The sequence below is a fragment of the Neopsephotus bourkii genome, unplaced genomic scaffold (genome assembly GCF_033783945.1).
Source record: "Neopsephotus bourkii isolate Nb327-2 ecotype Australia unplaced genomic scaffold, CSIRO-AGI_Nbou_v1 NB_272, whole genome shotgun sequence".
Taxonomy (NCBI): domain Eukaryota; kingdom Metazoa; phylum Chordata; class Aves; order Psittaciformes; family Psittacidae; genus Neopsephotus; species Neopsephotus bourkii.
In genome coordinates, this window is record NW_026900781.1 from 5,572,460 (window position 1) to 5,598,529 (window position 26,070).

The 26,070-nt window shown below is 42.2% G+C and overlaps 1 protein-coding gene across 1 annotated transcript; it reads left to right on the forward strand.

Annotated features, from left to right (window-relative positions):
• Window positions 1-291: 291 nt before the first annotated feature.
• CD83 (CD83 molecule) lies at window positions 292-14,707 on the forward strand. The gene is made up of 5 exons (XM_061346435.1): window positions 292-537; window positions 666-796; window positions 10,744-10,957; window positions 11,070-11,173; window positions 12,953-14,707. Exons 1-5 carry the CDS (start codon window positions 495-497, stop codon window positions 13,109-13,111), a joined length of 651 nt encoding a protein of 216 aa, XP_061202419.1. The 5' UTR covers window positions 292-494; the 3' UTR covers window positions 13,112-14,707.
• The last annotated feature ends 11,363 nt before the right edge of the window (window positions 14,708-26,070 follow it).

The window sequence follows — 26,070 nt, forward strand, 5'->3', positions numbered from 1 at the left end:
CTTTGCACAGATACTAGTCTGTTAGATCTGCAGAGAGAAGGTTGAGAGGGGATTTTGGGGGGCTGACAAACCCTTTCCCCTGCTGCTTTGCCACCTGAGAGATTATTTCAGTACTGATTTCTATTCAGCCCTTCATGCTGATCCACAGTGCCCCGTAATCAACCTTATTTCAGTTCAGAGCAACACAAAGGGAGAAAAAAAAAAAGAAAAAAAAAAAAGAAGAAAGAAAAAAGAAAAGAAGGAGGTGACGTGCTACCAGTGCAAGCAGTTACAGAAATGGGAATGACCTAACAGATTTAATGGGAGGAGCACTGGCTCCTACACGTAGGGATTTTTCCTGTGACGAAGAACTTTGGGATAAGCCATGTGGGGGATTTCCCTCTCTACCTCCAGAAATACCACTCTAGAAGCTGTAGCACTTTCACTTTGCTTTCACAGTCCACCGGGTGCAGAGGCACGTTGTTGCTGCTTTCTGTTTTGAAGCAGTAAAAGCCATGTCTTTGGTATTCTACACTCTACCCATCATTCTGAGCAATGGTAAGTGAGAAGCCCTGCATTTTTGTTTCTGATCTTTCACATTTGTTTTGTGGGGATATGTTTTGGGAAGACAGGAAGGATTACCTAAGCAATCTGTTTTAAAAACAATGTGTACCTGTGCTTTGCAGTTTGGTGCTTAATCTGTGGGGCTTCTGTGCCTGTCTCAGACATTGCTGTGAGATGTGCTGAAGAAGCGCTGCTGCCCTGTGAAGCTCTTCGGGACACCTCAATCACCTACCAGAGAGTGGCTTGGTATAAAGTAAGAAAAAAACATATTAGCATAAGAGCAGTCTGCTTTGCTTTCCTACCTGATGCTGGCATGTCTCATATTAAATGTGTTATTTTATGAAGAGGCATCCTCCTGCCAGTACAGCAGAGATAAGGCAGCAACCAAAGCATTTGAGCTGATCTTGGAGAACATGCATTTTCCGTGTAATTGTAGATAGACTATTCAAGTGTGACCTTTCAATTGCTGTTGGCCTGTTGTGCTAACTATTGCTGGCTTCCAGGGATCAGAATTCAGGTGATGTCCCACACACAGCCTGTCAAATACCATTCCAAAGAGGAGTCTTGCCAACATTTTTCTTCAGAACAAAAATTGGTACTTAAACCCTTGCAACATCAATGATGTTGTTCCATGGTTAATCTCCGCTGAAAACAGGAGCTGATTTTTAATTTGAAATAGAAGAACTAAACAAGTACTTGTTATTTCCTAGGAAGATTTGGCTGGTGGGGGTGAGCATAAAGGCAGGGTATGCAGAAAGCAAGTGGAGAGCTAGAAATTTTGAGTTAGCTTTTAGCAATCCTGAAGTAAAAGTTACACCTTGACTGCCCATTTCCAAAGGAGGGCCCTGCTGATTCTGTTATAGGAGGGACTACAAGGATCAATTGGCTAATAAGCAGAAAAGTCCTGCTCAACATTTTCAAGATAAAATACCTTATAGAGAGAGAGGCACAGTTGCCTACTGGTTGAAGAGGTGGCTGTTGACTTGCTGTATGGCACCATATTGTATCTCAGTGCATAGTTTCAGCTTATGGGATGAGCCAAATTAACAGGAAAAAAAGTAGAGTTTTATTCTCCCCCATTCCTCAGTCCCAGCCATGCACTCCTGTTGCTTACCATGGGCCGATCCTGGTGGTCCTGTGGTTGCCTGTGAAGTCAACTCTGTTGCTTGTTATAATAGTGGAAACTCAATGCACAAATAAAGATTTTGTTACAGAGTTGAATTACTTTCCCATGTGATGGGAGAACAGTGGAAGGGAAAAATACCTATTTTTTCTGGGTGAAAACTGTTCCATTTATCTCCGTCAGAACATAAAGACACAGCCTCTGCTTCCCCAGCAGTTTGGTCAGATATAGTTTTAAAATTATTCCCTACAGTAAACTGACAAACAGTGTTATTAGATAGGGCTTCTGTGGTTGAAACTTGCAATATATCTCAGTTTCAGTGCTGGTACAACAATGGGCATCTGCCTACTGACTAGATAACAACTGCAACCAAAAATATCGAAGTCTGAAAGAGCTGTTTTGAACATCTGGCTACCAGCCCATCATCAAGTGTAGCATCTATAGTCTCCCTTTTCCAAAATGCTGAAATAGGCATGGGAGGGAGATAGAGAGGAGAGGATAATGCATTTGGTTGATCATTACTATGGGAGCTGGGATACATATAGCTTACTCTTTTTTGCTTTTTCTGCTTTAAAAGCTGCATAAGGACATGTGTTTTCCCCACAGACACATGCTAATTATTTAAGGCCCCATGTTCCCCCCAGAGTTTAGGCAAAGCAGGGAGCTCATTGCTGGCAAACCATGTGTCTGGTGAACCTGGAGGAATTGAGCAGAAGTGGTAACGGATGGGGGAGGAATAAACAGTGAGATTGATTTGATCTCTGAAAGTTCTAACCCCAAAGCAATGTCAGAATTCAACAAAAAAGAAGACAGTTCCAGCAGGCTGAAGCTGTAGGGATCCTCCAGAATCATGTCCTTCTCTGAGTTCAGTGGCAGCTGGAATGGCCAGGCAGCTAACAGGAGCCAGAAACCATTGTCTTGATGAAAAAGTGTAAGAAAACCCTGTAAACCCAATTCTGTGTTGTCTCGTAGCTGTTTACCGTTCCACGTGGGCACAAAATGACTGCACATGCAGGAGAGGTGGATGATGCCTTCTGCGTGTGCGCCTTGACAGCTCCTTGCTGCTTCCCTTTGCAGCAGTCAGACTGTCACAGTCCAGACTGTTACTGCGCATTCCCCGCCCCATCCCCTCAATCTCCTCTCTCTCAATGGTCTCCTCAGTTTTCCTACTTCATCCGTTTCACTTAGGAAATGACTGTCACTGCCCAGCGTAACAGGAACTCATGCCTTTTTTCTTTTCCCTCTGATGGCATTGCCAAAAGTACAAGAAGAAAAATCTACCTATATGCAGCTCTTGCCACCATACTCAGGGGATGATGGCACCAACCATAGTACCATAGTTCTCTGGTTACTCATCCCAGGAAAGAGGTGGGAAGTGGGGACAGCCAGAACACCACTTCTGGTCATGCTAGCCCAAGCCACAGCCATATTAGGAAAAGCACAGCACCAAAGCTAAAGAGCCTGACTCTTGACAGGAAAAAGTAATTTAAGTTCACTCTTTTGTGCTGAAGAAGTAGTACTTCTACTTGTGAGGTTATCCAAATAGGCCCCAGCTTGAAGCCTCACCTCCTCTCCTGATTTTGGCTGTGTGCTGCTGTCCCCATCCAACCCTGCAGAGGAAATGTAGGGGAATGGTGCAGCGTGACTGGGCTACCCAACACAGAGAATTAATCTGTTATTTAAAAATCAGCTTCTGAAGGATTAATCAATAAACACCACATATAACCCCAAAGGGCTAATTAAAAGGTAATTCCAACAAATGGTATGAAATTTCAGACTGTAAAGTTCAAGCAGCTGTTAGGCTAAATCTTTTGTATGAGGTCACTTTGAACTATGCAGTAAATGCAAACAATTAACCTTTGCTTCTGATGCTTTAAAAAAATGATGGTGACAATGTTATGGAGCTGCACGTGTAGCTGCTTGTGCAGGGTGAAAGCTTGGTGAACAAACCCCTTCTTTCCACTGGCACCTCTGCATGCTCTGACCAGTTAAGGGGTACTTTTAATAGTTTGTTATAATCCACTTTAAAAAAGAAAGTTACTGTTTAAAAGTACTTGCTTTTTCAGTTCTGTATGGAGAAGTAATTGTTTAAAGGAGCTAATATTCTGGTGTCAAAATCCCACTAGATTGCATTCATCAGTTCCTTCACTTTTGCTAATGTCTTGTACTGCAAAAAGGTGTGCATTTATTTAACCCCTTATCCTTTGATAAAGCACCCATTATCCTTGGAGCTAATTAGATTATTTGCATACATAATGTATGCAAACGCATGAGTTATGAGTGTAAGTAGTTCTGTTCAGAATCATGACCACATTCAGTGAGCTCAGACAAAATAATTTTTACTTAGAAATACTTTTGAAGTAGGCAGGTCTAGCATACTAGGGAGAAGAGAGAGCACAAAGTCCTCTTCCAGCCTGGTTCAGCTATCATCCTATTCACTATATGACCATAAGAAAGTTAAGAAGTTCATAATGTTGATGCCTTTTAAGTGTGATTCATTTTTTAGGAGTTCTGGGCTTCCTTACATGCTATAAAACCATATATGAGCAGTGTGGAAGTTTGGCAACGGAGACCTGAAAACTAGGTAATTTTTGAATGCACCCAGGCACTGGGAATTGCATAGAGAAATGCTGGTTTGAATCAGTACTGCCCACCTAAGAAACAAGAATCAGGGTATTGAAACCTTACTTACCTTTCTGCCTTATAGGGCCACTGAAAACTGAACAGTTTCTATTTGTGTAGCACATTGAAAATGTGGACCACTTCATAAACCCTCATAATTATCACTTTATATTCAGTTTGAAAACCAAGTTTAAACACACACAAATGAAGTGCCAGTGGATATTTCCCTATTTTGTTCATGTGATAGCCAGAAAAGTCTTAACCTAAAACAAATCTTGGGGAAGAGGAAAGAAGGCTGCACTTCAGTGAAGTCCGTTAACTTTATAACACTTCCCTGAAAAATATAGAATTCTGGCAGAATTAGAGGGGGAAGTCATATTACAAAGTAAGAATAAACCTTTTAGGCATTTAATTTTAATCGCACCTTCCTTCAAAGGAAATTACTTTTGCTAAATGTTCATAGCTATTTTCTATTAGCATAGATAAATAGTTGCCGAGTTGCTTCAGTCTAATTTCCAGCATACCTAAAGAAACGCAGTCAAGTTCCTCAGACATGTATTCAGCTCCAAGTAGCTCCAAACATTGATGATTTAGACAGGAAGGGAGCTGTGGAAATGATTTCCTGACCAAAACTATTCTTTTGCCTGACATGCTCTAGCACTGGATGCTCTTAGCTAAAAAAACCCCAACAAAACAGCAGAAGCTGTGTGACTGAGTCAGAGGGCTTTTCCAGCTGGCTCACATGTAATGCAGTTTGCTTGGTGTTGGTTTGGGTTTTGGTTTCTCTTTTCTTCTCCCTGCCCATTTCCTTCCTCCGCCCCCACCAAGAAAAGTCAAAGTTCACGCACATGAGCTCACAATATATGTTGGATTTTTTCAAATTTAACATTGGTATCCCTACATGACACTGTATAGAGACCATATGATGCACCTTCAACACTAATCAAATGTAAAATTGCTTTTGTGCTGAAAAATACACCTCTTAAGTGGTGTCAGCTCAGTTGTAATTCATTATATGTTGGCTGTCAGGCATTGCCAGAATTCTAGATATTTTGCTTCAGGAAATACATTCCTCCTGGCTCTATGTAGTTTTTCAATCTCTAGCAGTCAGAAATTTCAGCTTGGTCATTATTCCTGGTATAATTTTAAACAAAGGACTTCTACAATCATCCCACCCTCAAAAGAAAATTAATCAATGTTAATTCATTCCACTCTTAAACTTACATCAGTTTTGGACTTGAACCATTTCTGTTTTGAAATTAAAATTTGCTTTATGGGAAAAGTGGACTATATTGGTACTTTGGGAACCAACTTATCACCCCGATCTGGGAAAAGTTCGATGAGAAAAGGTATTTAATGGGAGGAGAGAAGTTAACCACTGCTTGCTCTCACATGCATATGATAACATTAAGTTTTAATTGATTAGTTGAGTGTAAGTACTACAGAATGGGTGAATTGCCTTTGCCTAGTGGCACTATCATGTAATGCTGTAGCAGTTTTCAAAACTGCAGCTAAAACCCAGCCAGCTAGGAATGAGAAAAGTGTTCCTCCTCCTTCTTCCACCTTGTTTTTAGTTCTCTGAAGAAGAAATACTTTCTTAAGATCACTTAAATTTTGGAGGCCTAATTATTCTACCTATATCTCGTAATGCATCCAGTCAGAGAACAGAATGTATCAGCTGAGTGGTATTTTCAAACAAACTTACGTAATGTTAATATCCACTCTATCACCACCACTATTCTTACAAAAAAGCTCCAGGCTATAAAAAACTTGACAGGAATTGGTGTGTTGACTAGAGAATACATGTTGGAAAATTGCAACCTCTTTAGATCAAGTGTTTCCAAGCATTCGGGAACTAGAATAACTTTTAGTTAAACCCACAAAAATAAGCCAACTAGAGCTGGTTGCCCAAGGCTGTGTGCAGTTGGGTTTTGAATATCTTCAAGGATATAGACTACTCACCTTCTCTGGGCAGCCCATTCCAGTATTCAATCACCCCTGCAGTAAAAAAGGTTTTTCTTACATTTAAATGGAATTTCCCGAATTTCAGTTTGTGCTCATTATCTCTTATTTTGCCCCTGGAGGTCACTGAGAAGAGTCTGGCTTCAGCTTCTTTATCCCACTGGCAATTGGGCACATATTAAGATGCCATGTCTGGTCTCTTCCAGGCTGAACAGTCCCAGCTCTCTCAGCCCTTCCTCATATGTCAGATGCTTCAAATCTTTAATCATCTCTGTGGCCCATCATTGGATTCTCTCCAGTATGTCTCTGTCTCTCTTGTACTCAGAAGCCCAGTGCTGGATCCAGCACTTCAGGTGTGTTTCACCAGAGCTGAGCAGAGGAGAAGCATCACCTGCTGGAGATGCTCTGTTGAGTGAAGCCCAGGAAGCTTTGCACAGGGGCTCATCACTGGCTCATGGTCCACTTGATGTCCACCAGGACACCAGGGCCTTTCTAACAGGTTGGCCCAACCTATCCTGGTGCATGGATTTGTTCCTCCCTAGGGGCGGGACTTGGCATTTCCATATTCTGAACTTTATGAAGCTCCCCTCAGCCCATTTCCCCAGCCTGTTGAGATCCCTTTGGATAGCAACACAACCCTCTGGTGTAACAGCCACTCCTCCCAGCTTTGTATTACCTGTAAACTTGCTGAACACATGCTCTATGGCAGTGTCCAAGTTGTTAAGGAAGGTGTTGGAACAGTATCAGCCCCTTGGGGTAGCATTTACTCTCATTGCTATGGAGGTGATGGAAAACAACAGACTTAGCCCCATAGCTGATTTCTACAGAAACCTGTCACAGACATTGCTGCTGGCCAACGTATATGTGACAATAAACATACACTCACATTTCTTTTGTTGTTTAATTTTCTTAATGGGTAGCTTTATGTGGATAGGCTGAAGGATTCTGCCAGGCTGCAGGTCCCTGTTTCCCTGTAAAATTCTTGCTTCAGTAACCTCCAGCACCCAGCATGGCAATAAGAGTCTTTTAATGCAGATGGATTCAGTAGCATTTCTACTGGTCCTGCACAGTAATCACTTGCCTTTTGAATTTTGGTAAAACCATTACTGCAAGTATGGGAGCAGGAAAAGACCAACTCCTTTTGGAGGTGGGGAGGAGAGGGAGCCAGCATGCTGCTGCTTGCTCACCAGCAGGGTAAAAGGGAAATGAACACAAAGGAAATGCAGGCAGAAAATATTTTTTTGCTGCTTCAAGATGGTCCCTACACAAGCGCTGCTACTGACAGTGCTCACTTCGATCCCTCTAAGCTTGTGTGGAATTAATTAGGTAAAACCCCTAGCATTTACCTTGGGCTGTGGTATCACCTGGAGGACACTTGGCATGAATTAGTGCTGGATTATCATAGGAGTTTGAGCTGCAAAATGATCTGTCTAGTGAGAGACTGCCAAGTAATTCACAGGAGGTGGCAAACAAAGTGGCATTTTTTGTAATTTTAATTAGGTTTTGGAGGAAAAGAGGTTAGCCTGAATAGAGCAAGAGGCAGGATGATGACCTTATTGAATGTCTCATGGACTTCCTTTTACACAGCTGGGGTATGGGGACATGCTCTGCAAATTTGCTCAGATGATTCCTCACTACTTAGAGAATTTAAAACGGGAGGAGTTTTTTTTTTTAGTAAGATGATAGGAGAGAAAGTTGCAGTGGAAAAAGGCTTGGATCAGGCATCAGAGTTGCTGTCACCTGAGTAGGGATGGATGCACTGCGTGGAGAGGCTGGAAAAATGCCACCAGATGTCTCTGTAGCCTAAAAAAAGGCTACAGCAGCACCGCCATGGACTGCCTTGCCTGCTTTGCTCTTCAGTAAGGGGCAGATTTAATGGAGGAGAGGCATGCAAACCCCGAATTAAACCCACGCTTATGAACCGTTCCTCCACCTTCCCAAATAAAGAGGTTTGACACCCTCCAGACTGCGCTGGTTTCCACACAGGTGATCAGATTACAAAGTAACATTTTCTGCTATTTTGGGGAAAGGCATGTTAGTGCAGCTTTACCCACGCTGCTTTGCCTTACATGGAGCGGGTCTGTGTAAGGCAAAGTTCTGACTTGCAAGCATCTCCAAGGTCACCATCATTATACTTGTGACAGCAATTGAACACCTCCACCTTTGGAGGAAATAACCCTATCCCTCAGTGTCCCCCATAAAATTAGGAAATCATTTACCAAAATTCTCACTGGGAATAAGCACATGGTCAGCCATAGGATGCATGGGCTTAATTGACTTCTCCCTTATACTAGCAGTGTTGATTGCAATTGCATACAGAAAGATCAAAGTGTTTTCTCATTCCCAGGTCTCAGCCACAAGAGTCAGAGCACCATTTACCAACCAAGCCAGCAATTATTATGCTACCAGTGAATTAGAAAAAAATCAACCCAAACAAGGAAACAAATGAAAACGAGTTTTCTATGTATAGCTTGGACATCCTACCTGTAGTTTAGGGAAAACCAAAGGGCAGCCAGGCTGGTTCTCTTTAATGCCCTGTAGGAGTTTTAAATTTCACTGAGAAAGGGGGTGGTAAGGGAAGGGAGAATGGCAAAAATTAGATCTGAGGGAGGTCAACTCTATTCACTTAACTGCTATTGACCCACTTGTAACCAGAGCTGAGCCCAGCCTGGGTACTGGAATTCCTCCTGCCACATCTCTGGCTCATTGCAGGGCCTGAATATATCTAAACCATTGAGCACAGTGAAGTCACTACAGCCTGAAAACCACCTTAGAGGCTCTTTGTTTTATAGCTGCTTGATGATGAGTGTAATAAGGAGAAGCTGGGGCAAATTTACTGGGGAATTAAGAGGAAGAAGGTACTTCCTTCCCTCTTGTTGGGTGAAACGTGGAAAGCCCCAGGAAATTACTGCTCTGTGTTTCAGTTAATACATTAAAAAAACCCAAACCTTTCTGAGAAAAGATCTTTACAATTATGAAAATCTTGTCCTTTAGTCTGATTTCCCAGTTCCTGAAAAGCTCCCCAACTTGCAGCTTGTTTTACACTATGTTAGGTCTGCATAAGTAGTGAAGTATAATGGACCATCAGGCCTGTATTTCTCTGTGGACTCCAAATACGCTTTCCTCATGCAAATACATGACAGGGAAACCAGATACTCCTAGCCTCAGTATGAGAAAATTGTGTTAATGTTAATAGCTTACAGTGTAATTTATACCCTCGGTTCAGTAGCTATACCAATAGAAAGTAAGTACTAACATGCAACCTAAAAATGTGTCTATTAAAATAAAACAATAATAATAAAAAAGCCTTGGCTTACGTTAGTTATAGGTTTGGCTAAAAAGCTGAGCCTTGGACTGTATGAGCTTGCTCTGGCTCTGCTAGTCCACAGAAAGACTGAATTCATTACTTGGGAAACCTTCATGGAGGGCACACTGCCTCAAATCCCAGGGAACAACGTCAACGAATAAGAATGGACATGGCTTAATTCAAACCCTTCTCCCATCTTTCAAATCAAGTTAGTGATTTCTCTCTTCTTTGTGGTTCCCAGTCAATTGTCATTTTCAGCGCATCCTATCACCCTGCAGTACAAACTGTTCTGGGAATACACTTCATTCCTCCAGCAGCCTCTCAGCAATGCCAAGGAATGTAGCTCTTCTGGTTATAATTAAGAAATTCAACATACAAATGCTCCCAAAGTGCACCAGAACCTGCTTGTGACCTTCACGCAACCAAATCTCAAGGAGTTGAAGCAATTTTTTGTTCATTGGTTCCAATAAAGCATGGAGGGGAGGGGAAGGGGGAAAACCTCCATTTCCCCAGAGAGGCACTGTGGTTTCAGGGGTCAGCTATACAGAAACTGGCACAGGGAAGCGCAGTTTCCAGGGCTGCATTCCCACAAGGAACCCAGGGCTGTGGGGTCGCTGGGTGGATGCCAGCCTGTGCTGGCAGAGCTGCTGCACTGCCGCATGCCTGCTGGGTAGTCAGGTTTAGTTCCCACCACCACATGGCAGAAAGTGTGCTGGCAGGGCAAGTGCAGGTATTGTTGGAGTTTACCTGCCTGCTGCCATACTTTCCTGGGGAAACTCTTGTCCCCCAGAGCCAGCGCTAAGCAGCTAGGAAGGGCTGCCTTTTGGTGCCTCAGCTCTGTCCCCATGGACTCTCTGGGGGCCTCTGCATAGACACTTTGAGAGGAAACTCTTCCCCTTCCTTTCATCATGTTATGTCTGTACCAGGATTGTGTCCAGGTGAGACAGATAAAGAAGCTGTAACAGAATAGCTCTATAGTATCTGCCTATAAATGTAGTGTCTAAGCAAACAAGCAAATATATTTTGATTGTAAGCATGAACCTACTGATGCTTTTGAGGTTCCTCCTCTCCCCCACCTCTCCTCAGCCTCTGCATTTTAAGCCATAAGGTGGCTTTAAAATTCCCTTTCCCCTAAACTCAGGATGATACTGTTGCCCAAGAGGAGAAATATATTTGTGTTTTCCAGATGGCTGGAGAAGGTGAAGAAATAGCATGGAAAGTCCTTGATGTGGAATCTCAATATCCAAAAGAACTTGGAAGGTCCCTGGGGCTCTCCAATGACACCTTTTCACTGAGGATCAAAAATGTGACCAGCCAAAACAGCGGGACATATAAGTGCACTTTGAGGGAGCAGAGAGGAGAAAACATTCTCAGCAGCACAGTCACATTAAAAGTAACAGGTACAGTAGAGACTTTTGATTGTCCCATGCTGTGTGTGGCATTTCATGAAGGTAACAGTTAAAAATATTTTATAAACTCCAGAACAATGTAACACTTTGCTTTACATTTTAGGTTGTGCTGGAATAGAAGATGAAAAATTAAAAAAACACAAAGCTGAGCTTTTCATGCTGACTTGCCTTGGGATTTTTTACTTGATGCTCATCTTTTTCACCTGTGTAAGTAATTACCTTTCTTATAAACAATCCAACTAAAAACAGCAAATAAAACCACCATTCATTTTCTCTGCTAACACTGCCTTAGCCAGTCAGAAGTTAGTGTTCATCACTTAAGTTGCGATCAACCCCTTTAAATACTCACACAGTGTTTTCAAAGCCAGAGGAAACTCAGGTGTACAAGTAACACAGCATGGAGTCCCTAAGAGATAACTGCACCCTGATATAACTCAAACCAGACAGTTATTTTCCTACACCCCACTGCACATTTCTGCCTCCAGTTCCTCCGAATGCAGGCTACTCTTCAGTTTAAGGGCACATCAGCAGCTCTTCTGGTTTGGTACTTGGGAACAACATTTGCCTGAGATGGAGGCACAGGCCCCTGGGATCCCTTCCCTACCTACAGCATGTGCTGGCATGGTGGAAAAGTTCAAGTCCACCTACTTTTTGCCTCAGTTTCCATACCCGTAAATTGGTGATAACCTATTTTTGGATGGGAATTTTTGTGAAGATACATCTTCCTTGTTAAACAGACATTTTAAAATTCCTGGAAAAGAACATCTTGGGGTTTTATCCAGGCCCTTAATGTTGGCTGGTAGCTTTGGGAAAGGTGGGGAGCAAAGGTATTCTGGCAGCTAACTTCACAGAAGCAAAACTATGCTTTGTCTGCAGCAGGGGTGAAGTTGCTCCCTTGTGCAGAGGTCTGCACCTCCTGGCTTGAGGCAGCATGAACCTTGGATGTCAATACAATGCAACACCAGCTGCATTTCAAACTAAAACCAAAACAAAACCAGCATTCTGGGAAGTCAGATTTAATTTTTGCTGCCTATTTCATATTTGCCATCTTGTATTGCTCCTCAGCAGATGAATCATAACTGTTGATTGGAGAATATCTAATTAGCTGCAGCTAAATGTAGCTTTTCACGTATCTTCAGGGAGCAATTAAATTTATGCCTGTCTCTTTTTTAGATTGACAATCCTCCCAGTAATCTGTGCTATTCAGACTAAAGTTTGACAAGATAAATCTTGTAGGAATTTGTTAGGATGAAAGTATGAAAGCAAGGATATCACTCAGAAGAGACAGATGCCCCTGTTCTGCTGTGTCCTGAAAGAATTTCAGATCTCTACAGAAATGTCTCCTTCCCATACATAAAAAAAGTTCCAATTTTAGTGGAGTAGTCAAAAAAAAAAGCAGAGTTGTGAACTTAAGTCAACCATTCTGGTGGAATTACGTGTATCTTACACTTGGGTGAGGTCCAGTCTCAGATATCAACCTAGCTTTCAAAAATTTAATATTGCCCTTTTCTCACAAGTGAGCTTCATTATTTAAAATGCCTGTCAAATTCTTACAGGTTGCCTTATTCTCTCCTTTAGTGGAGATTTTGCTTTACCTCCACTAAACTCAACAGCGACTTTAAGACTGCCTGGCAGGATGGGGGCTTTACTTTGACAGCCTGATGAAAGTATTTCAGGCACTGGCCTATATTGAAGGCAGGTGGAAATACTTTCAAGAGCCTGATGCAAGGGCTGTTCATATGAAACTTGAATTAAATATAAATTTCATTTTGTGACTAACCTTTTTGTCTTATAAACCTCCTTAACTGAGCAAGAAGCAGCAGTTTTTCTTTGTACTGGGTGCTTCTGGTAGAAAAAAAAAATTGAAAAGGTGTAGTGAGCTATGGTTAGCAAGGAGAAAAAGCAAAACTTTCAACCTTTTTTTATAAAAAAGGCCTTTCACCATAATTCTCCGTCTTAAGCTTTCCTTTCTGTTTTCTCTTTCAGATGTGTCTAAGAAAAGAGAGCCTATCTTCCAGTAGTCAAAAACCCAGACCAGATATGCAGCACATGCTCACCCTCATCAATGTGCATGAAATGACAACTTTCCAGGCTTTAAACAGCAACAGCACTTGCAAAAATGAGCTTGCTTCAGGTTCTGTCTAAGTTGATGCGGACAGGACCGTGGGCTCATCAGTAAACACAACATAAGCTGGGTGGCTGAGTAGTATGAAGAGGAAATAAATGATAATATACAGCCTCTTCAGAACAGCCTGAAGGTATCAGAAACCTGTCAGTGACTCTGCTTGTGCTGGACAAGCCTTCAACAATGTTATGCACTACAGTAACTTTGGGGAGTTAGGTGGCTAAGAAATACCATTAGAGCTACACAATGCTGTTATAACGCTGTTACGAAGTTGGTACCAACTTTATTTCACTCTGCTGTGCAGCTCTTTTGCTGTGAGCAAGAACAGACCTGTGACATGAAGACTAAGTTGTAGGGAAGCCATGGTAGTACAAAGCTGGCAGATTAAGCTCTCCACTGAACTAATAGCTCACATCTTTCAGAAGTAAACAGAAGAGGTGCTGCAGTATGAAAAGATAAGTGTGCAGGGCTTTTTATTCTCTGAGCCTGATTCTGGATGTAGTACCTTTACTGCAAATGGGATGTAACTTGTCATGTGATGTTCAAGTAAGCTGAAGAGGTTACTTCATGATCTTGTCCTGGGTGGATCAAATGAACATTCACTTTAGAATCTGAGTGACAGGCTGAAATGTAAGAAGGGGGAAAATACTCTGGAAATCTTTCTGGACTGAGAGAAACTTTCTATTTATCTCTGCAAGAGAAACAGGGACACAGTTCCCAGAGGCATCTCTAGATAGGTCAAACCATAGGAAGCTTCAACAAGACTGCTGAAATTGTTGAAAGACCTTGAAACAACAAAGAGAAGAGTGAAGAAGCCTATGATGTTAAGGAAATGTAAAGATGACTCATTTTGTGGTTCGTAAACACGAAGCCAAATGTATGTGACACCTATGTCAGTCAAGTTACACAAGTGATGACCATAGCCATGGCTTGGAAGAAATAAATCATCCATATCTTTAGGTTGTATTAAGTCAGTCATGGAATACAGGATTTGAAGATGGGACATATAAACACTTACTTTTGGTGCTGACAATGTGTATGTATGAGAAATGAGGACATGAGAAAAGCTGAACTCAAGAAGACAATACAAGGCTTGTTCTCTTTGACCAAAGAAAGCAAGAGGAACTCTGGAGTCTGAAATCAAGGCGCCTCCCTTATCAGGCTGTTGGTGCAGAAGGTGAAGCAAGGAGTCTGGAGTGACTGCGACTGATTATGCCACATCAGAATTTGAGCCAAAACATGAGAATTTGCAAGCACTTAAGAACATAATAAATAAATAAAAAAAAAAAATAAAGCCTTCAAGAGCTAAACTGCAGCTTTAGGATTTTTAATACAGTTTGGAATTCCAGATTGTTGACAAGGAGGCTCTTTGTGTAATTCTTTGACTAGTTTTGAGAAGCTGATGGGAAAAAAAGCACTGTGGATCACTCAGTATTACCTCTGTGAGCAGGCCTTAAGGGGGCTCCTGACCAGAAGATTGCTTACAAGGGATATGCAATTAAAGCATGGTAAATGAATGCCACGTTTGCTTTTATATAATCCACTTTTACATATAAATATGTATAACATACTTAAAAATTCAGAAGTAACCTAGCATTTGTTTTTGTGCACCACATATGGCAAATAAACACAGAAATATTCTGTATCAATTGCATTTTATTTTACAACAAATATAATAACATCAAATAATGTAGATGCCTGATCCCACCTCTTCTGCAGGAGAGGGCATGTCTGTGTGTATAATTGACTAAGCAATGGAAAAGGTTATGCATTTCTAAGGACCTAAGATAATTTAAATTTTCCTCAAAATTTCACTTTCTGTCCAAAGTACATTCTAAACCACGTGTTTCCTCCTGACTGGCAAGTCTACCCATGGTCACTTTTAAACATGGTGCACCAGGGTGGATAATGTGTATGTTTAGGTAGCAATAATACAAAATGAATGTACATGTGTAATAGCTGACCTAGGTAGGGTAATCGGGTCTCTCTGGTCAGAAAGGCTTAATACTTGAGAGTCATAAGGTTTTTTGTTTATTTTTAAATTTATTTATTTTTTTTTTTAGGAGAGCAGACAAGAGTAAGGAAGGGAAAAGTCACTTGAAAGGAGTTAATAATTAACCAGTAGCAAAGGCTGAATCACTTTTAAAATTATTTCTTCAGAAATATAAATAGGATCAAATCAGATAGGACAGAATGGGAAAAGAGACTTTCTGTCCATTATTCTTTCCCTGAGCCAAACTGTTTGCAATATAGAAGATTGGGCCTGAGGCAACAGCACTGTAAGTCAAATTTCAGTGTCAGAAGTTTCAGGCTTGTTGATTGTGGGGATTTGGTGTAGGCCCAGCTGTGCAGTAGAAGCGATCATGTTCAAGGCCACTTAAATGTGTTAAATTGTTTAGAAGAAGTAAGCAGTGAGAAAGTCTTATGCCAAGATGCTTGACTGAATCACAGAACTGGAGAGAAAGAGACAATGTCCTAAAGTAATGGAGCTGCCTGTGCAGCCTCTAAAAGATATAAAGGATATAAAGAAAGCATATAAAGATATTTGGCATTGTAGGACAAAAACTAACACTAGCTAGCAATATTATGAATGAGAACCAGACGAGTGATGCATCAACAGGAAAAAAAAATCATCTTGGCTGAAAATCTTGCAGAATGAGGCACACGTGTTTTTCAGCATGGTATGCCAAAAGAGATGATCCTTTTCTTGCAATATGGACCTGTGGATCTAAGTAGCCTATTTCAAAATTATTGCCCCAGTTAGTGGGCATAGAGGGGGTGAGCACATGTGCACATTCTTTAGACTTTAACACCTCATTATGGAAGGGAATGTGTTTGTGAATTGCACAATATAAAGGCTGTTTTGATTATACAGAATAATTGCTTGTTGGACAGGAAAAGTTTTTTCCAACACTGATTATTTATGCTTCAGTTTTGTAAAATAACATGATAACACAAATGTATACTAAAACTGCTCTTTGTAATACTTTTTTACAATATATTTTAGAATCAGGAATTCAGTTAATACCAGTAAATCTATGAGGTGGAAATACCATAATCTTTGTTTTATAAATAAAAGCTGGACACCTGGAAATCAGAAAACTCATGAAGAAGTCTGGATCAGAATCAGGAAGAGACCTGAGGTTTTCTAACTTGTGTGTGGGTGCCTTAAGCACAGGAGCCTCCTTGTTAATATTTCTTGTGGGGTTTGTAACTTTTTAACAGATTCCCTCCCACCCCCAACCCCTCATAATCTGCATTTTCCTACTGTTTAGTACAAAGGTGGACCATCTATGTTCAAAGATAATAATAAGCATTACATATAAAATTACTCATACAGAACAAGTTTGTATGCCTGTGATTAAGGAATATACAGAGAAACACTGAATCACATAGAGAAATTACCCCCAAAAGAAATTGCAACAATCATACACTGGAGCTAAATGAATATCCAAAATGTCAGTGAGGGAAAGCTAAAGGACATAATCCACAAAATGCTGAGTGTATGAATTATAACCCTTAGCTAAGACTGATTTGTGCAGCTAGCCCTTACACAGCAGATAACCCAGGCTGACAGTGACCTTGACAGCATTGCAACAGTAATATTTTCAGCAAAGGCTGAACAGTTTTCAACCTATTTCTCCTGAGCAGGAGATACAAGCACTCTTGTATTCAACAATGTGGACCAAGGTAATCCTCAGTATGTGCCTGTGAATGATGCAAACAGAATATAGCTTTTGGGCATGCCAAATGCCTTCCTTCCCACTTTCTTCTGCCCTTGATAAGATCATTTTGGAGGGCATAAAGTGTGTTAATCCTGGTACACATGTTCCCTTCCTTCTCCCTCTAAGCGATGCAGTGCAGAGGGGATCTGGTTCCAAGTCCATTGAGCAACTGCAAGTGCTTAGTGACCTTCTCAACCAATACATCTGCCCCTTGGGAGCAGCAATTGATTTTCCTCATCTCTGTACGTGGAGACAACGCTTCTACAGTATGTTACAGCTACACAGTTGGGTAAATTGTGTATTTTCCCCTGTATTTTCCCCACAGCTCCTTTTAAAGTACAGATCAGTAAAACCCTAATTCTTAGTCGTTTGTGGAACAAACTGATGGACTGTTCTTGTCCCATTTTGCTGCCAAGCCCTGTGCTTGCAATGCTCTGCTTTTCGCTGACTACAGCCGATCTTAGCTTTTGTGTAAAACTGTGAGAAGAGTGCTCTTGACTCTCTGAAGCAGTGATGTAAATCCTAAAAAATCCACCCAGGGAATGGGTGGTGGCAAGAGTGACACAGGTCACTGCAAGGATTGGTAGGTCCTTTGAAGGCTTAATCTTACACCCAAGCCCCGTGAGTCCTCCACCCTTTGATGGAAAAGCTTGCTGCATTCCTGTGGCTGAGTTACAAGTGCATTTGTTACCCTGGAAATGGACAGCGTGGGCTGATTTTAAGAGTTCGCACTGTTATGAGACAGATGTCACAGCCAGTGTAAAAAAACATACAGAACCCACACAAACCAACCCCATGGACAGACTGGAGATAAGGAGCAACAACGAAGGAACAGGTCCTATGAGAAACATGGCTTGTACAAGCCCAGTGCAAATATAGGCTTTGCTCTTTGCAGAGTCTTTCAGTTGCTTCTGTGACGGGAATAAGAAGAGCCTGTAATAGTTGGTTTGGGGTTTTTTTGTTTGTTTTAAAAGACATTTGTTCTGTGTGCCTCAGTTTCCCTACCTATGAATGGCAGTGAATTAGTTCAGGTGTTGTCTTGCATGAGAGATGGGGAACCTGCCAATGTTTAAAACTTACTGCCTCCTAGGAGGGAACTTTTAACCCACGTTTTCTTTCACAGGAGAGAACAGGAGGCTTGAATTGCTGGACATCAGTGTTAAGGGGCAAGAGAAACTGGATCAACAAGAATTGGTAAGAAGGAAAATACAGGAGTCTCTGCAAATGGTGGGGTCTAGACCAAGCACCTGTAACACAAACGTCTGACAATTTCCACCCACTCCCTTTTGCTATTTTCATCCCATCTGAATTCCAGCTCTGCCAATTCATTCTCACATCTGTTCTCAGACTTGGTATCAATACTGATTTAACCACATTCCTTCCATCTTCTGAGCTGGAAGTGTACAAGCCAGAAGAAATTAACCTCTTCCCTTCATTAGTGCCAGCTAGCACATTGCATTCTTGTGATACAGCTGCTGGAATTTAGGTGGGCAGCAGACCCAATGGGGATCCATCAGCTCCTCTAATGGGGAGCGTGCTGTGCATATTTTTGCTGAAATAAACTTGCAATTGCATACTGAGCACTAGAGGTCCGGAAGGCCAGCAGCATCTCAGGCTCTGTGAACTGGAGTGTAGCCAGCACATCAAGCATATTTCCCTACTCAGCTCAGCATTCCCTAGACCACACCTAGATATGTTGTCCAGTTATGGGCCCCCAGAACTGACCCAAAGGCAGTCAGGTCTGGAATGCTAGTCCTGTGAGGAGAGGTTGAGGGACTGGGGCTTGTTTGGCCTGGAGAAGTGATAGGCTTGGGGAGACCTAAAGCAGTCTCCTCAGTAACTATGAGGAAGTTATCAAGAAGACAGAGCCAAGATCATTACAGTGATACATGGTGGGAAGATGAAAGGCGCTGAGCATAACTTGAAACAAGAGTAACTGAGACAGGAATATTGTTTCCCTGTGAGGACAGCTAATGCGTGGAATAGGATGTTCACAGAGGCCGTGGAGTTTCCATCCTTGAAGGCTTCCAAGTCCTAACCAAACAAAACCCTAAGCAAGTTACTCCGATCCCGTAGCTCACCCTGCTTTGAGCAGGATGTTGGATTAGTGACCTCCAGAGGTCCCTTCGCACCTTAACTATCCTATGATTCTACACTACTCATGGTCAGAGAAAATTTTTTTATTGCTGCTATTCAAGATGTTGATCACAATATGAATGGACCACTCCAAGGTATCTGTCCTCTGCCAGTAATGACCACAGATATGTCATACAGAACTGGTAGACTACAGTATGAAACGTCTAAAAAAATTATGAAAATGGTAAAAAAACCCCCAAACTATAGACAATCTGGGCCTCAAAAACAGGTAACTAACCCTTGTCCATTGGTAAAAGACTAATAAAAATGCAGGTAAAAAATGTAGTAGTTTTTACAACAAACTTAATATTTTAAACTTTACCTCTTTACTCAAGGACAAATGCACAAGGATAGAATGGGGCACTGTCAGATACCTTTATCTGTCTTTTGGCTTTTCTCATTATGAAATACTTCTGCTAGTGCCCCTTGCAGAAATTCATCATCTCCAACACATCCTGCACTTGGATTTTGGAAGTGTTCATAATATGTGACATTTAATAAAGACAGTTCTTGTCAGCATCCCATCCCTGAATCTCAGAACTATATGACAGCAACAGGCAAGTGACTGTACATGCACACACTGACTCACAGAGCCAAACACCCAGTCTCATCATTTTCTGGTCTATGCAGCACTCAGCCACACTGGGATTTATATGTGGATAAAATAAATAAAAAAGATTATAACCTTTGGCACACCGTTGTGAATGAGCCAGTCTCCTGTGTACACGGCATGTATGTTTCTCACACTGGGATGCTTTATGCAACCTTTGTCCTTGCAGACATCAGGACTCAGGAACCGCTGCCTCATGGGGCAGTTCAGTGGGAGGGTCACTGACAATGGAGCCAAACTGCTTTCCTGGCTAGGGGAGGCAGCTCCCCCTTCACCATACCATCTCACACAGCTCCCATCCTTGGGCTTGCCACTGTGCCCTTAACTGGCTAAAAACTGTCATCCCAGATATCAGATACTGGGACATTTCTGCTAGGCTGTGAGACACTGGTCCTGGATGGAGATTGTCCTTCAGCTAAGCCTCATCTAGACCGCATTTCTCAGGATGTAAGGTACTCAGGAGCCCCTTATTGCTGTCTTACTTGCTAGGGATAGAAGGAACCCTGTGTTAAGGGCTAAGAAGTGTCCCTGTATCATGAAAGTGCTCAGGATAATAAAAGATCTGTGTGGGACTTTTTGGAGGCCACCTGGGGCCCAAGCAGAAATGAGAGATTCGCATACTGCAGTAGCTCTTCTGTTAAGTGTACAGAGTATTATCTACACACAAATCAGGTTGCCAGGCCCTCTGTCCTATTTACTATACAAACAACAGTCAAGTGGATTAAGATCCAGACAATTGTGACTGACTCACTGCTCTCTACTTAGAAGAGGGACTAGCTAAAGTGCTCCTTCCCTTGGAAAAACAAAAACCCACTCCCCCACTCTTCTGCCCCTGCCCAAGATCAGTAAAAAAGGACAAATAACACTCCTACAACATTTACTATAGTTCCTAAACAACCAAACTTGGCAGTTTGTAATGACCCTAGAATAAGAGATTCTCCCCTCAGTTCATGCTTCCTGTCACCTAAGCAGGTGTGAAATCTCCTGGGTTTGTCTTCTCACAGCTTCTTTCCATTTCACTTCATCTTACCAGCTGTAAACGTCTCTGGTAAATTGTGCTAGTACATTTCCATTAACATTAGCAAAAGAAAAAAAATGTCAACTCTTCTGAAAACAACTGTCGATGTATGAAGATTAATCTTTATATAGAACTCAGAACACAGATCTGTAATACATCTTCCAGTACAGACCGTACTTTGTTTCTACTCCTCAACAATAGCTTTCATAAAAAAAAAATCACTGTATCTTAGCATTAATATGTTCACAGTGCTATCTCTTAAGCTTAATAATTTATGATGCAGTTGGCAAACTATTTCTCTCTCTGCTAGCAGTACAAGAGGTAAGTGGAGTCACTCACCCCAAATTTCTAGGACAGACAAAATACAGCTTTTTTCCACTTCAAAGAAATATTCACAGGCTTATCGTAGTCACAGCTTGCAGCATGGAAAGAGTTAAGGATTTTTCCACATTAAATGGCAACGCACAACCGAATGCATGGGAGGCCTACCCCGATATAAACATGATGGCATGGCAAGTGTTAAAGCTACGGGCATGGTAAATTAGGGCTTTGAGAAACATCTCAGTTGGGAGCAATTTTGGAAAATTTTGAAACATCAATTACAGACTCTTATCCTCCCCCTCTCTAAAGTGGCCTTTGAGGATTGGTCACTTTGGAGAAAAGAAATTAGAAGAAAGCATCCACACTTGACATACTTGATCCATCCATAAACGTAAACATGCCTGAAATGCAGTTGGGTTTTTCTTTTACTAAAGAGCATGTGGAAGCAATTACCTGAATGTAAATGTGATAAAGAATGGACAAAATGCAAACCAAATGATGCCTTATTACTTAATATAAAGAGACTGTTTCACAAGATCAAAGTTGTGCAGCACAAAATGTAATGGGCTTCGCTGGAGAGAAAGGCTTCAGAGGTTTGTTTAAAACATATCTGCATTTCAATGAGATGCTAAGTAGACAAAATTAGGGTAAGTTTAAAGTGTTTCCCAGAACCTGACCTATGATCTTCAATAAAACCTTTTCTCTCCTCCACCTTCTGCCAGTCTGTACCATTCCCAGATCCTGTGGGGCTGGCAAGAAGTAATTTACCTGGTGTCATCGGCAGGGGATGAGAGCTGCTCTATCCCAAAGCCTGAAAGAAGTGGCACCGATGGCACCCCATGTGGGCACCACAAAGAGAAAGACCTTGTCAATATGTTTTCAAAGCATCTCTTGTGCTGGGGCCTCCATGTGCCCAGCCATCGCTTCATGCCCAGCTGCTACCTCAGCAAACATTTGTCTGTAAAAGAAAGAAAGGCAACAAGACAGTTTCTGCCAGGAACAAAAAAACTGGAGTGGAGGAGAAAACTCAAGAGTAATTTCCAAATGTTTTCCTACCACAGGTTATTTAATAAAATACAATTCCCATCAGAGCCTGCTTTATCCTCCGCCACCTTCTCCAGTGTTAGTTTTACTTCTCTGTCACTTTATAGCAATTTATATTTTTAAGAAGCTGTACACAATGGGCAAGGAGAAGGTGTGCTGGGGAACTGGGGTAGGGGTTTGTCTTCTTGGTGTTACCTTATCTCCCATGTCCCCTTCTACCCCGGAGTCCTTGCTTATTGCTTTTGCCCAGCTGTTGTTTCATGTATGTCTCAAGTCTGCAGAGTATCTAGTGCAATGACTGATGGTCCTGGGTGCCACTATAACATAAATCAATGAGCAATAAAGTTAAGTATCCAAGTCATGTAAAGAAAGCGACTTGGCACGGGACTGTAACCATTAATTAAAAAAGGAAAAAAAACCCACATATAACTGGGAACATTTGGTCTTGACTTATTGAAAGGATTAAAGATAATGCAAGAAAAAAAAGAGCATGCACAGGATTAATGCACCTATCTCCCACAGCATTAGCTCTTTAAAAGAAATTATACATGTTAAGCTCCCAAAGAGACTGTTTTCTTTTGTTTTTCAATTACATGCAATAATGGGGAGGATTTTGTGAGTGAGTCTGATGCTTATGCCTCAAATAACACCCAGGGTACTGTACCTCATTCATGCTTATTTAACAATCTTGTAAAGAAGAAAAAAAGTAAGAAAATTATGATTGAATCAGACATTTTCCCTTCTCAGCAGAGACACATTGTTAACTATTGTTATTGAAAACTCATTGTTATGCATTATTTTTGCAGTGGTCACAGTGTTCAAAGCAGCTTATGGAGCAAATATAAAACACTTGCCACCTCAGAGAACACAGACTTTACAGTGGCTTTGATCATGCAAACATAATTCTTTCATTTTAAAGGAGTTATTCATGGGAATAAATATTAAAATGATACCAAGCATTTGCACTGCCAATTTATAATTAGATGATAACACAGAATCATAGAATCAACTAGCTTGGAAAAGACCTTTACGATCATTGAGCCCAACAGTCAGTCCAGGACTGTCAAGCCCACCGCTAAACGAAGTCACTAAGGGCAAAATTATCTCCCCTCAAGATCTCACTTTACTGACTGCCCTTCATGATCTCCAGTCACAGTCACCCCTCATCTGCCCCCTCATAATGGCCCATGCTACATAGCTGCTGTCCCTACATCCCATGGCCAGGCCATATCCCCCTGCAAGGTCTGTCCTCATGGCCACCCCCCACGGCCCATGGCCACGCCTCACTGCCCATGGCTGCCCCTCATGCCCCATGCCTGCCCCTGCTCTTGCCTCATAAGCTCCCCTCACAACCACCCTATCTCTTGCCTTATGATCTCCCCTCATGGCCACCCCTGCTCTGCCCTCCTGATCTCCACTTACCTGTCATGGCTGCTTTCCTGTCCTTTCATGATCTCCTCTCACAACCGTCCCTGCTCTCCCCTCACGATCTTCCCTCATGGCTGCCCCTCCTCTTCCCTCGCAATCAATCCTCATCCCTTGTGGCTGCCCATCATACCTTCTCAGGATATCCGCTCATGACCATCCCTGCTCTTCCCTTATAATCTTCCTGCATGGCCACACCTGCTCTCCTCTCACAAACTCCCCTCATGGCTGCCCCTCTTCTCCCCTCATGATCAGTCCTCACCCCTCATGGCTTCCCCTCTTATCAGGATCTCCCCTCATGATCGTCCTTAATGGCTGCCCCTGCTCTGCCCTCATGATCTCCCTGTCCCTTCACAATCTCCTCTCATGACCACCACTGCTCTCCCGTCGTGATCTTCCCTCATGGCGGCCCCTTCTCTCCTTGCACAATCAATCCTCACCCTTTGTGGCTGCCCATCATATCTGCTCAGGATCTCCCCTCATGACCGCCCCTGCTCTTCCCTCTTGATCTCCCCTCACAGCTGCCACTCCTGTCCCTTCATGATCTCCCCATGACACATTGCAAGACAAAAGATGGGAAAATGTAATGATCGAGTACAGCTCACGTGGATGAGCTATACCCTTATGCTGGTGATGTAGCAGCTTTTTCTGGCTTCCCTTCTCCTCTCTAGCTTACTTGGAGTTTCTGCTGGCCCAGCAACAGCCAGGAAGAGTGGTATGGGGAGTGAGGTTAGTGTTAAACTGGCAGCACTGGCAGTGCAATTCAGAGCAATGGCAATGTGGCAATGACAACCATCAGCTGAGAGATTTATTTTCTTACAGCAGTAATTCAAACACAACTTTAAACTCGTGTTTAATCATTCCTTTCCACCACTATTCATACCCCCACAAAATTTAACTCCAAATCAGACAAATGAAGGATTTGAGGCTGCTTCTGTGCTAGCAGCTGAGCAACTTGTCATTTGCTGCAATGGGAATAGATTCAGGCCAGTATCTCCCACTTGAGACCAACACTGGGTTGGCAGCTCCTCATTAACTCATTAGCTTCATTACCTGTGGGTGACGGTCAAGTCAGAATAATTTGCTGTTATGTGGGTCGTATGCTTTGGAGCTCATATTGTGCCCCGCAGAGCATCAGCAGTCCATCATTTCACTGACTGCTTGGCTTTAAAAAGAAAACCTACTACCATCAGCACACAGGCTCACTCTGCGAGACATGGCTTGCTCAAAACACACTGCGTGGTCACTCTTATACTAGCATGGCCTGGTCTTGTCCTTGCTATGGAGCCGTATAAAAGTGGATGTCCCTAAGGACTTTTTCTACATTCAATTTATTTTGGCATTTCCAAAAGCTTCAGGATTTTTATGAGTTAATACTTAGGCTGTGAGGTTTTTGTTACTCTTCCAGGATTGAGGTGGCAGTGGTTTTACTGAAAGGATAAGATATTAGTTGTGGAGATGGACTTTAGGATGCTGGTTACAAGCTTAGTGGTTTTGAACCAATAGATACTGTAAGGCAGGACACAACCATAACTAAGCAAGCCCAAATACACAGAGACTGTTTTGTTATGTTATGCCCTGTAAATTCTCAGTGATGTAAATACACCTTCCTGTGGGATTAATTCACAGCTTCAAATCCATATTGCTAGAGCCTGCTCCGTGCATGCAGCACCTAGTAATTGCCTTGACTTCACACAGATGTAACAGTGAGTAGAATCTGGCCTCAACCTTGGAATTTCTTGAGAAAATAAAAAGCTTAATTAGGAAGATGAGAAAGTGAAAAGCTCCTAATGACAGGAGCTGAAAGACCCTACATTTGCAAAATGTACCAGCAATCCTGAATACATCCGTTTTAGCTGCCTAAATTCATTGACCCAAGAGACAGATTCCAGGTGTTTTCTTCTGACAACACCTGGCACTTCCTGACAAGGGGAAGCCATGTCACCTGATGGATGGTTTCCATGTTATCAGTTAATGGTTGTGCTGACAGTCCAGGAGCCAAACCAAGGTCTGCCTGTCCTAGCGAGGAGCAATCTGCTGCCAGCAGACCCACTCCTCCAGCTTGCATCAATCAGAACTCCCAGTGCCCACCATGCCCTCTATTGACTGACAGTGCTTCAAGGACCCAAAGAGTGGCCTGGGCAGACTTGCTGACACCTACATTTAGTTGCTGAGCCTGGATCCCAAGAGCATGCTGACAGGGCTGTGTGTGGATGGGAGGGGACTAGGACTGGGCACCACCTGGGGGACAGGATTTGGAGCCTCTGCTCTCAGCTAGAGAAAAATCAGCATGTCGTTGAAAAAGCTGGAGGAGGTTCTCTGTCATTCCCTGACATGGGATGTTTCTTTCTGCCCTTAAAAAACTCCTGTGCCTGGCAACTGAAGCCAAGTTATATATTAGACCTACTTCTGCAACCGTTTGTCAATCCCACATGTGCCAAGGGGAGCTGCAGTATCTGTCCTCCACAGCTGTGGAAATACAGTTGTATTGTGAAAAGGCAATCTTTAGTCACTTGGAAATTCACTAATTTGCTTCCTTTTAAAAGCATTTTCAGGATTCTCTCTCTCTTTTTTTTTTTTCCCTGGATGGTGAGAGCTTTCTTTTAAATAAAATGAAACAGGCTCATCTCCAAGGAGATTTGGGAAGCAGTTTTGGGGAAAACTAGAGCTGAAAAGAAGTCTCAGCTAACAACATGAACA